General features: G+C 40.1%; 1 protein-coding gene across 3 annotated transcripts in view; it reads right to left on the bottom strand.

The window, feature by feature from the left end:
- The window catches only part of Jak1 (Janus kinase 1), a 126,800-nt gene that overhangs the window by 32,421 nt on the left and 81,500 nt on the right, over positions 1–12,879 (bottom strand). For all 3 annotated transcript variants that reach the window (XM_074079877.1, XM_020184238.2, XM_074079878.1), the window contains 2 exons: positions 9,504–9,657; positions 1,078–1,241 (listed from right to left, as the gene is read on the bottom strand). In XM_074079877.1, coding sequence (XP_073935978.1) covers positions 1,078–1,241; positions 9,504–9,657 — 318 coding nt within the window. The remainder of the gene's footprint in view (positions 1–1,077; positions 1,242–9,503; positions 9,658–12,879) is intronic.

Raw genomic sequence — 12,879 nt, 5'->3', positions numbered from 1 at the left:
AGATGTAACAATCAGTCTCGAAAAACTGATACTGTGCGTGCGACCAGGAGTCAGTTTTAAGATGAGCACAAACACTCACGAAAGAAAGAACAAGTCACAGGGGGACAAAAAAAATGGGGAAACTGGTCAGCTTGCTATCCCCAGTCTGGGACAGCACTTAGCTCAGGGTAATCCCTATAGCAAGAATGGCTTCATAGGCAGTGGAATTTTGTAAAGTTTTGTGAAGTTTCGAGTTTACCTTCAATCTGTAGTATAATTTTTCTTTTAGACTAATATGAAAGAATTAAGAGAAAAACTGTCATTTTCTACTTTAATGAAAAAATGAAATGCCCAGAGTGAAGGTCATAAAAAAAGAGAAAGTAGCAACTCAGCTTTTATCTAATCAGTCCCTGCATTACTGGGGAACAACTTGCATTACTGAGAAATTCTGGTCAAGGGCATGGAGAAACAAGAAGTAACCTCATGAGATGTGTGCCACCTATCACAAATAATGCACCTATCATAAAAATCTCCTCTTAAAACAACTGTCTTCATTTATGACTATCAAAACAGCCCATTGGGGAGGAAAGAAAAACTATTAGATTTCCTAGATGGGCAAAAGTTAAACAGACTGAATATTGACCTAGAATGTTATTTTTATATAAATACAATTTTATAAAGATAATAGTTGGCCATCCCTCACATCAGAATTAATAGCTCCCTAGTGCACCACTAGAACTCTTTGGGAGCTCAGGGTAGGGATGGTAGCAGCTACTCACAGAGCAATACTGAGAAGGATTGTAAGATGGGTCCAACATGCTGAGAGCAACTTCAGTGACAGATGGGAATGTCCCCCATGAGTAATGAGGGGAGGCACGGAGCACATGTGGGTTACTAATCTGATTGGGATCCCCATTCCAGAAATTTAGAATAAATTTCTGAGATTATCCAACAACACTGAAAATCAGGCCACAATTGCCTTTCTCAAATAACTAAGTAAGATGTGAGTCTTGCAGAAAGCAGGGGTCAGGCAAACACTGGGTGCAGTTAAATGCAACACCATCCCCTCAATCTACCATGCCCAGCAGAAAGGCTTACCTGATGTCCTTGGGAAGTTCCGGCAACTGCATCTTCTTTATCATGGCATAGTGGGAGATGGCCAAGACAGCCATTCCCAGGCATTCATTCTCAATATCATGACCATCCTGCTCAGTCTTGGGGTCCCGAATGGGAGCTAGGCATTTGATCAAATCATACTGTCCCTTCGGAGCAAAGACGAGGAAAAAAATAAGCCAGCACTTAAGTTTCAAGAGCCCACGTATCATTTTGATCTTGATAAGAAGGTCCCCCACATGGGGAGATGCTACCCAGAAAAGCAGTACAATAAGGAGATGAATCAGATTTAGTTTCTCCAGCATCAAAGCTCTTTTTCAACAAAGCTGGGTAAGAAGCTGCTCAGTAGATGTTCTCCATAGGTACATTCATGCATTTAACAAGTATTTATTGGGCACTATGCTAGGTCATGGTGAAGAGTACATACATATGAAACCCCTTCAGGAAACTTGAAATAAAAATGATGCTGACAAGTACTAGGTCTGAAATGCACCAGAGCAAGGGACAGTGACACTGGACTAAGGCTTGATCACTTGTTAATTCCACAACCATGTAACTAGATAACCTAGAAACTGACAAGGGACCACTTCTTCTGCGTAGAGTTAGAGAAGGAAATAAATCCACCTCCTACAGGGCATCATTACCACATACCTGCCGTCTGCATTTCCATTTGTGAAGCTTGTTATTAGAATAACCTCACGGATGGTAGGCTGTGCAGCATTCCGAGAATCAATAGGGAATTTAAAAACAAAAAATTCAGTATGTAGTGCCCACTATCTGCCTCATTCAGACTAATGATGATAAACGTCCATGCTGGCTCCAACTTACTAAGTCCTAACTTCACTGCTAGATCCTGTGTTTGATTCCTTTCACCCGTTATTTCACTTAATCCTAACAATAGCCCTCTTAGGTGGGTATTAACATCATCATCTCTCTCTAACAGATCAGGAGTCTAACCCCACTCATTCATTCATCCATTTGACAATTACCAAGAACCAATTATGGGTGGGTCAAATACTATTCTACATACTAGGGATACAGCAGTAAACTAAACCACATTTCTGGCCTCAAAGAGATTCTATTCTGAAGAAGAAAGGCTAGGCATGGTGGCACACACCTATAATCCCAGCTACACAATTGGTGGAGACAGAAGACTGTGGTTTGAGGCCAGCCCAGGCAAAAAGGTAGTGGGATGCCAGCTCAACAAATAAGTCATGTGTGGTGGTACATGTATGTAATCCTAAGTATTTGGGAGGCCATAGCTAGGAGGATCATAGTCCAAGGCTGGCCCAGGCAAAAAGTGTGAGACCCTCTTGAAAAAATAAAGAGAAAAGGAGTTTGGGGTGTGGCTCAAGCGGCAGAGTGTTTGCCTAACAAGCACAAGGTCCTGAGTTCAAATTCCAGTACTGCCAAAAAAGAGGAAGAAAAATAAATAGGAATATCTAATGTCATGTAGTTACAAAAAACAAAGTCAAATAAGAGAGAGTACCATGGAGGCCAGGGGCTCAGTGAGTGGTAGGTTAAGATTAAACCTAGACCTGACTCTAAGGAGCCGTTCATCAACATTGTGCCACAGCCATATTCAATCTCTATTGACACCTTAAAAATATTCAGCACTCCAAGGACTGAAAGGGCAGGGGCGCTCTGGAAGAAGGGCTCCTTCCCAAGAAAGACTTTAGGTTCTTGGTTTGAATGGAGGTTCTCATGCTGTATGATTGGACTTCTTGTTCCTCTCAGGTAATGAAAGGTCTAGTTCTATGAATTTCTGAGAATCGACAACAATGATCTTCTCACAATGTGTGAAGAGAACAAAATCTGAACCTGGGATTTTTTTGTGGGGAATGTCTGTATGATTTTCTGTAAATATTTCCTATATAGCTACCTCAAATAACTCATACCTAAGCCTGCAAAAGGTAAGATTCTAATGCAACACTTCATCCTTGAAGTACAGCATACTATTCCTTTATATACCTTTGCTTCCAAAAAAGATGAAAGAATAAAGCTCAGATATAGGCACACAGAACTGAGAAGTTGAAGCCAAAAGACCAATCTGCTTTTTTTCCCCACATAGTCCTGATGGCCATGGCCTGTCTCACTTCTCTATTGTCTCTAAGGCCAATTCTAAGGTATGTATGGAACAGGGACTAAAACTGTACAGTGTGATACAACCCTGATGTAAAAATTTATGTGTAAAAGTATATCTTAAGGAAATAACAGACAAGCACAGAAACCCGTAAATGAGGTTGAGTTATTCATAATTGCCTATCACAATAACAGCATCATAGGGGAAATAAGAAAAACCAAAAACATCCAAGAATAGGTGATAGGTTAAATTAATGACGGGAGTCATACACAGTGGCTCACACCTGTAATCCTAGCTACTTGAGAATTGGAGATCACAAGGATAGCAGTTTGAGGCCAGCTGGGGCAAAAAGTTTGTAAGATTCCATCTCCATCAATAAAATCTGAGTGTGGTAGGGCACACCTGTTATACCAGCTATATGGGAAGCATAAATAGGAAGATCATGGTCCAGGTGGGCCTAGGCATAAATGTGAGACACTTTAAAAAATAAGTAAAGCAAAGAGTGGCTCAAGTGGTAGAATGATTGCCCAGGGCCTTGAGTTCAAACCCCAGTGCTGCCAAAAAAAAAGAATAATGATAATGATGATGGTTTTTCTCCCAGACTCTAGCTTTATTACTCAATAGCCTATCTAAAATCTTCTCTTGTATGCCTCATAGGCTTCTCCAAATAAGAACTAATTTCTAGACCCAATTTCATCAAACATACCCTGAAAGACCTAAAAGCATATATTAACGCCAACACAGTGGTTGTGGGAGACTTTAACACCCCATTATCATCAATTGATAGGTCGTCCAAACAAAAAAAATCAATAAAGAAATCCTAGATCTAAAATATACAATAGATCAAATGGACCTAGTTGATGTCTACAGAACATTTCATCCAACTTCTACACAATATACATTCTTCTCAGCAGCCCATGGAACCTTCTCCAAAACAGATCATATCCTAGGGCACAAAGTAAGTCTCAGCAAATATAAGAAAATAGAAATTATACCGTGCATACTATCTGATCACAATGCAGTAAAAGTAGAACTCAATAAAAAAAGTAAAGACAAAAAACATGCAAACAGCTGGAAACTAAATAACTCATTACTTAATGAACAATGGATCATCGATGAAATAAAAGAGGAAATTAAAAAGTTCCTGGAAGTCAATGAAAATGAAAACACAACCTACCGGAACCTGTGGGACACAGCTAAGGTAGTCCTGAGAGGAAAGTTTATAGCCATGAGTGCATATATTAAAAAGACTGAAAGATCCCAAATCAATAACCTAATGATACATCTCAAACTCCTAGAAAAACAAGAACAAGCAAATCCCAAAACAAATAGAAGGAGAGAAATAATAAAAATAAGAGCTGAAATCAATGAAATAGAAACCAAAAAAACCATACAAAGAATTAATGAAACAAAAAGTTGGTTCTTTGAAAAAATAAACAAGATCAATAGACCCCTGGCAAACCTGACAAAAATGAGGAGAGAAAAAACCCAAATTAGTAGAATCAGGAATACAAAAGGGGAGATAACAACAAACACCATGGAAGTCCAGGAAATTATCAGAGACTACTTCGAGAACCTATATTCAAATAAATTTGAAAATCTTAAAGAAATGGACAGATTTCTAGATACATATGATCATCCAAAACTGAACCAAGAAGAAATTAATCACCTGAATAGATCTAACACAAAATGAAATTGAAGCAGCAATCAAGAGTCTCCCCAAAAAGAAAAGTCCAGGACCTGATGGATTCTCTGCTGAATTCTAACAGACCTTTAAAGAAAAACTGATACCAACCCTCCTTAAACTGTTCCATGAAATAGAAAGGGAAGGAAAACTGCCTAACACATTTTATGAAGCCAGTATTACACTTATCCCAAAACTAGGCAAAGACACCTCCAAAAAGGAGAACTATAGGCCAATCTCCTTAATGAACATTGATGCAAAAATCCTCAACAAAATAATGGCAAACCAAATTCAACAACACATCAAAAAGATTATTCACCACGACCAAGTAGGCTTCATCCCAGGGATGCAGGGGTGGTTCAACATACGAAAATCAATAAACGTAATAAACCACATTAACAGAAGCAAAGACAAAAACCACTTGATCATCTCAATAGATGCAGAAAAAGCCTTTGATAAGATCCAACACCATTTCATGATAAAAGCTCTAAGAAAACTAGGAATAGAAGGAAAGTACCTCAACATTATAAAAGCTATATATGACAAACCTACAGCCAGCATTATACTATATGGAGAAAAACTGAAACCATTCCCTCTAAAATCAGGAACCAGACAAGGATGCCCACTATCTCCACTCCTATTCAACATAGTACTGGAATTCCTAGCCAGAGCAATTAGGCAAGAAGAAGGAATAAAAGGAATACAAATAGGTAAAGAAACTGTCAAAATATCCCTACTTGCAGACGACATGATCCTATACCTTAAAGACCCAAAAACCTCTACCCAGAAGCTTCTAGACATCATCAGTAGCTATAGCAAGGTAGTAGGATATAAAATCAACATAGAAAAATCATTAGCATTTCTATACACTAACAATGAGCAAACTGAAAAAGAATGTATGAAAACAATTCTATTTACAATAGCCGCAAAAAAAATCAAATACCTAGGTGTAAACCTAACAAAAGATGTGAATGACCTCTATAAGGAAAACTATAAACTTCTGAAGAAAGACACTGAGGAAGACTATAGAAAGTGGAGAGATCTCCCATGCTCATGGATTGGTAGAATCAACATAGTAAAAATGTCAATACTCCCAAAAGTAATCTACATGTTTAATGCAATTCCCATCAAAATTCCAATGACATTCATTAAAGAGATTGAAAAATCTACTGTGAAATTTATATGGAAACACAAAAGGCCACGAACAGCCAAGGCAATACTCAGTCAAAAGAACAATGCTGGAGGTATCACGATACCTGACTTCAAACTATATTACAAAGCAATAACAATAAAAACATCAGGGTACTGGCACAAAAACAGACATGAAGACCAGTGGAACAGAACAGAGGACCCAGATACGAAGCAACACAACTATAACCAACTTGTCTTTGACAAAGGAGCTAAAAATATACGATGGAGAAAAGACAGCCTCTTCAGCAAAAACTGCTGGGAAAACTGGTTAGCAGTCTGCAAAAAACTGAAACTAGATCCATGTATATCACCCTATACCAATACTAACTCAAAATGGATCAAGGATCTTAATATCAGGACACAAACTCTAAAGTTGGTACAGGAAAGAGTAGGAAATACTTTGGAACTAATAGGTATAGGCAAGAACTTTCTCAAAGAAACCCCAGCAGCACAGCAACTAAGAGATAGCATAGATAAATGGGACCTCATAAAACTAAAAAGCTTCTGTTCATCAAAAGAAATGGTCTCTAAACTGAAGAGAACACCCACAGAGTGGGAGAAAATATTTGCCAGCTACACATCAGATAACCAGAATATATAGGGAACTTAAAAAACTAAATTCTCCCAAAACTAATGAACCAATAAAGAAATGGGTAAGTGAACTAAACAGAACTTTCTCAAAAGAAGACATTCAAATGGCCAAAAAACACATGAAAAAATGCTCACCATCTCTAGCAATAAAGGAAATGCAAATTAAAACTACACTAAGATTCCACCTCACCCGTTAGAATAGCCATCATTAGCAACACCACGAACAACAGGTGTTGGCGAGGATGCAGGGAAAAAGGAACCCTTTTACACTGTTGGAGGAATGTAAACTAGTACAACCACTCTGGAAAAAAATTTGGAGGCTACTTAAAAAGCTAGACATTGATCTACCATTTGACCCAACAATACCACTCTTGGGGATATACCCAAAAGACTGTGACACAGGTTACTCCAGAGGCACCTGCACATCCATGTTTACTGCGGCACTATTCACAATAGCCAAGTTATGGAAACAGCCAAGATGCCCCACCACTGACGAATGGATTAAGAAAATGTGGCATCTATACACAATGGAATTTTATGCAGCCACGAAGAAGAACAAAATGTTATCATTCGCTGGTAAATGGATAGAACTGGAGAACATCATTCTGAGTGAGGTTAGCCTGGCCCAAAAGACCACAAATCGTATGTTCTCCCTCATATGTGGACATTAGATCAAGGGCAAACACAACAAGGGGATTGGACTTTGGGCACATGATAAAAGCGAGAACACACAAGGGAGGGGTGAGGATAGGTAAGACACCTAAAAAATTAGCTAGCATTTGTTGCCCTTAACGCAGAGAAACTAAAGCAGATACCTTAAAAGCAACTGAGGCCAATAGGAAAAGGGGACTAGGAACTAGAGAAAAGGTTAGATCAAAAAGAATTAACCTAGAAGGTAACACACACGCACAGGAAATTAATGTGAGTCAACTCCCTGTGTAGCTATTCTTGTCTCAACCAGCAAAAACCCTTGTTCCTTCCTATTATTGCTTATACCCTCTCTACAACAAAATTAGAAATAAGGGCAAAATAGTTTCTGCCGGGTATTGAGGGGGTGGAGGGAAGAGGGAGGGGGCGGAGTGGGTGGTAAGGGAGGGGGTGGGGGCAGGGGGGAGAAATGACCCAAGCCTTGTATGCACATATGAATGATAAAATAATAATAAAAAAAAGAACTAATTTCTACCTACTCTTTCCGAGGCTCACTCTAATGTAGGAAATCAACGCCATTATCCACTCAACATTGCCCAAATCAGAAATCCAGAAATCATCTGTCATCAAATCCTCTCATGGTACACAGCCAACCCATGGAAATTCGTATCAATTATACGTCCCAAATCAATGGCAGATCTACTCACTTTTCTCCAACTGTACTGAGCCAAACCAGTATTTTCTCTCACAGGGCCACTGTTTCAGACTCTCATGTGGTATATTTAGAGTGTACTCTTAGATCCAACACAAGCTACTTCCCATATAATACAAGAATCATCATTAACTAAGTGTAAATAAGATCAAACCCTCCAAATACCTGCCCACTCATTGTAAAAAACACATCCCCTCACCAGTCCCACTCATCCCCTTGCTCTTGTTCTCCACTCTGACTCTTCTGAGCTCCCTGCCTCAGGGCCTTCCCCATCAGTTCTCTCCATACTGGTCTGAGGGAAAGGAGGCAATGTCTGAGACGAGTTAAGTTGTTATAACTAAGAGCAGGGTGCTACTAAATGCCCTGCCTGTGTTTAGTAGGTGCAGGCCAGGGTCACAAGGCACAGGGCAGTCCGTTGTGACAATGTCACAGTGAAACAAACTGACTACTGACAGAGCTTGAGAAACTCGACATGGAAGAAATAACTTCCCCTATTTGTCTCTTGGAACCGAGGATTCCTTTTCACTCTTCAAGATTCATTACAAAGGTCATCTCCCTGAGGCCTTCTCTGATCGCAGTATTTGAACTGTTTCTTCACGTTCAATCCCCTCCACATTCTCTATCACAAAAGCCTGTCCCTGTACAGTACTTTTCACAATTTCCCATGCATTAGCTATGTATCACTGGATGTGTTCATTGTTTTCTGCTGTCTAACTTGAGTATACCTGATGCACACTAGACCATGTTGATCTCATTTATTCCATTATTGCCAGTATGTTGGTAAGGATAGGGCCTGAGGCAAATAGGACACAGACACACAGTAAATACATGTGAAATAAATGAAATAGTATGCCATCATTGAAACAATAAAAATCAATGTTTTTAATAGACATTTGCAGGATGAATAAAGAAGCATAAAATGGTATGAACAGCAAGACATTTTCAAAAATGCATAGTATATAATATAAATTTGCAAGTTAAAATCAGAAAGCAGACTATCAAAAATACTAGCTATCTCAGGGTAGTGTAATTTCCGGTGGTTCTAACTTCTCTTTTGGCTTTTGCCTAGTGTATATATAATCTTCCCACCCTCCTACCACTGTGACTCTGAGTGACTACCTCCTTCCTCCCCAGGTGTCTCTGACTGCTGAGAGGTGCCTATGTTCATCCACTGTGCTAAGCCTTCCTTCAACTGCAGTTCTGACTTCTGCATGTAGGGCAGCACAGATGACAAGCAAAATGACAGGGCAAGAGATACGTCTGTGTGAAGAAATAGAGAAGCAAGGGCTGGAAAACCCACAAGTGGGATAGCCAGCTTCTTAGAATGCTGAATTGCTGCTTCTCCCCTCACCTAGCGCAAGTCCAGGTGTGGCAAGAACTTTCACAGAACAGGCCATAAAGCATCCTAGCACCACCAAGTTCAGCTGCATGGAGAAGCTGAGCCTCTCCAAATGCCTCACCATCCAACAGACTCCAGGTCATCCTGGGCCCAAACTTCCTACCTGAGCAAACAGATACTCCAGAGAGCTGGCATCAAGGAGAGGGGTTGCATCTGGAACCTTTTTCTTCTCATAGCCATTTTTCTGCTTCTTTGGAGAATGTCGCCACACAGACTGCTCGTTATCATTAGTCCCATGCCAGTTGGTAAAGTAGAATCTGAAAGGCAGTAAAATAATGTCAACTGTGGCAAAGCGGTCCCTGGTTCTATTAAGTGGTTGGTGCTGGAGGCTAAAGTGCTGAGATGAGCAAAGAGATAAGCCTTACCTTGCAGCCCCTCATTGTCCCAAAGTCCTATTCTTCTGACTCTTGAAAACACTCTGTGAGAGTGTCCTATCAGCACCTTCTTTAGACATAGGGAGATAAGTGACTTCCTCATGTGTTCATTTTGCCTTCCTGAACAGGAAAGTATCTGCTGCCTACAGCTAGTTGCTGGCCCAGCAGCTCCAGCAGCACCGCTCAGCCATCCTGTCTTAACCCTGGAACCCTTTTATTCACATCTTAACATTTCTGAAACATAGTTTCACCACACTGTATTGTGTTTCCCAGTTCCCAGACTACTGTTATTAAAATTGGTAGCATATCTTATAATGAACAGGGTTTCAAAAGATAAACACACAGATCACTACCACAAATATCACCTGTGGTGTCATGGACACGTTAGCAGCACTTTACAAATATGTCACCTCATCGTCACAGCAACTGCACAGCAATTGCACAGGTAGGTTTCACTATTTTCAGTGCACAGAATAAGGAAAACAGGTTCTAAGAGGCGAGGTAGCCTGTGACTACAAACCTGTGCTCTTACCCACTGCTTTCCTCTGTCACCTGTATGGGAAACATGAGTTCTGGAAAGTGTGAAAGTGACCCAGGCCATCTCTGGGCAACTGACTCAGCTCTGCCTAGACTGCTCTCCCTGACATGCTCATGAGCTGTAGAGAAACCACCACATTACTGAAAAGCAATGAATAAAACTCCTTAAAAACAGTCACTATTGGGCTGGAGGTATGGTTCAAGTGGTAGAGCACCAGCCTAGTAAGCACAAAGACCTGAGTTCAAACCCCACTATGGCAAAAAAACAAAACAAAACAAAAAAAACTTGCTGTTAAATGTAAACATCTGTCACTGAGCTGTATTTGCCAAGCCCAGACCCTGGGCTGCAGACAGTCTCAGACACAGCCCCTGCCTTCTGTGCGTCCATGTCCAGCAGCAACACAATTACAGTGGGTCATGTGTCCCAGCAGCACTACATCATAGTTTTCATGGGCCCCACATACTTGGCCCCTTCCTCCTTAAGAAAACATTAAAAGTTATGTTTTATAACTATGTCAGCACCAAGATAAATACAACGCAACCAACCTAGATTATATTAATTTGTGACTTTAAATTAAAACATTTCATGGCCCTTCAATAACACTGGGTCCTTGGCATACTGCCTAGTGGATAACACCTCTGGGATTAGAATAAATAAATGTCAAGATACAGAGCTTAGACCATCCACAGCAGACAGAGTTGAAAATGAAAGCCATGCTGATAGGAGGCAGGGTGCTTCTGTAAGGAAGCCTAGGGATGAGTCCACAGACAGCAGATGCCTCTGGCAATAGTTTGGGCAATAACACGAGCTCCGTATCGGCAGAAGGCAGCTGTTTACTCATCACAGAATCTCCAGCACCTGTACCTAACTCATGCTTATTAGCTGCTTAGCAGATAAACAACAAATAATAAATTCAGGGAATGGCAATTAACACAGAAAGGAAAGGTTGGATAAAGAAGTTAAAGTATAAATCAGTAGTTTGTAACTTCTAATAGTTCTATACAGCCCATCTTCTCTATAACTTATGAGAAGGACTGGGAGTTTGTGGGCTTTGTTGTCTCTCACACACAGAACCACATAGCTACAGAGCCCAAATACTACTATATAAGTCATGTCAAGTCTCTAAAGCAGCTGGTTGTCTTTTTACTCTCCACACCTGTGACAAGGGATCGGGTTTTGGTAAGAACGGGAACCCAAGGGATCAACTAAAAAAAAAATTTAGAGACTGGTGTTCATTACTCTCTTGGGCCTTGCAGTACTCTTTAAAAGTAGAACAGAGCATGGACTGGGAGGTCTCAGCAGGTCTCCTGTCCCCTCCACAAGCAGAGAGAAATAAACCACCTCACCTCCCCAACTACAAAGATTCAAAGCAGGGCTCCAACAGAAGAGTATCCAGGGCAAGTAAATTCTATTTGGTGATGGAGGAAGGCAGTGATAGGAACATGGGGATTATGTGAAGCATGGAAGGTTTCCTGGAGCAAGGAAAGAAATGGCTCCCAGAGAGGGAGGAGGTTGTTTGAGAGAAGCACTGAAGTCAGGAGTTCCCTGAACCACTCCATTCCATGGCCACTTCTTTCACATTCTACCAAGTCTCTATAACAAAAAGTCCTTGAACATGGTAGAGTCCATAGCCTAACATACTTCCTTCTGGGTTGAATATAATCTTCAGGATCACTGAAGACTGATAAGGACATCACAAACACATTCTTCTAGGCTGCTATCTAAAAGCCAGGTGAGATCATCTTTGGCTTGGAAGACTTTTGATCATTTGTTTAGATAAGATGAGGCTAAGGGATCAAACATAATGTGCAATTTCTCCATCATAGTAAAGGCAAATAGTGTACAGAAGACCAGCAAGCTTAAAACAAGCCTGGATCTGTATGAATTGCCTACAGTCAAAGGTTGACAAGTTTGTTATTTCAGAAAATGTCAAAAACAAAAACATCATCATTAAATCGGTAAGCCAGGAGCAGTGGCATGTACTTGTAGTGCTACTTGGGAGGCTGAGGCAGGAAGGCTGTTAAGTTTGAGGCCTTAAGTTCCTGCCTCAAAAAAAAAAAAAAAAAAAAAAAAAAAAAAAGTGACTACCAATATCAACATCTTCCTAACTGCTAACAAGACAAGACTAGAAAATTCTATATTTCTTTTTTAAATTAATCACTGAGATGGTCAAGAGCTCAAAATAGCAGATATGGTGAATACAGTTAAAAATCGTACATTATACATTTCAAAATTACGAACAGTAAATTTCAAATATTCTCACCACAAAAAATAAGTATTTGAGGTGATGAATGTGTTAATTAGCATGGGCTAATTATCCCATATTATATTCATAAATCACAACATCACTTTATGAAATAAATTATAAAGGTATTTACCAAACTTGGCATACACAAATGCCTGATAATGTAACATGCCAATAGAAAAACAGAGTGATAAATGTAGTATATCACTGTCCACATTCCTTTTCAGAATGATGGGGAAGGAGCTGGCAGAGTGGCTCAAATGGTAGAGTACCTGCCTAAGCAAGCATGATACCCTGAGTTCAATCCCCAGTATCACCCAAA

The sequence above is a fragment of the Castor canadensis genome, chromosome 7 (assembly GCF_047511655.1).
Source record: "Castor canadensis chromosome 7, mCasCan1.hap1v2, whole genome shotgun sequence".
NCBI lineage: Eukaryota > Metazoa > Chordata > Mammalia > Rodentia > Castoridae > Castor > Castor canadensis.
The sequence above is the reverse complement of the archived record's forward strand: the minus strand, read 5'-3'. Positions and strand labels throughout refer to the sequence as shown.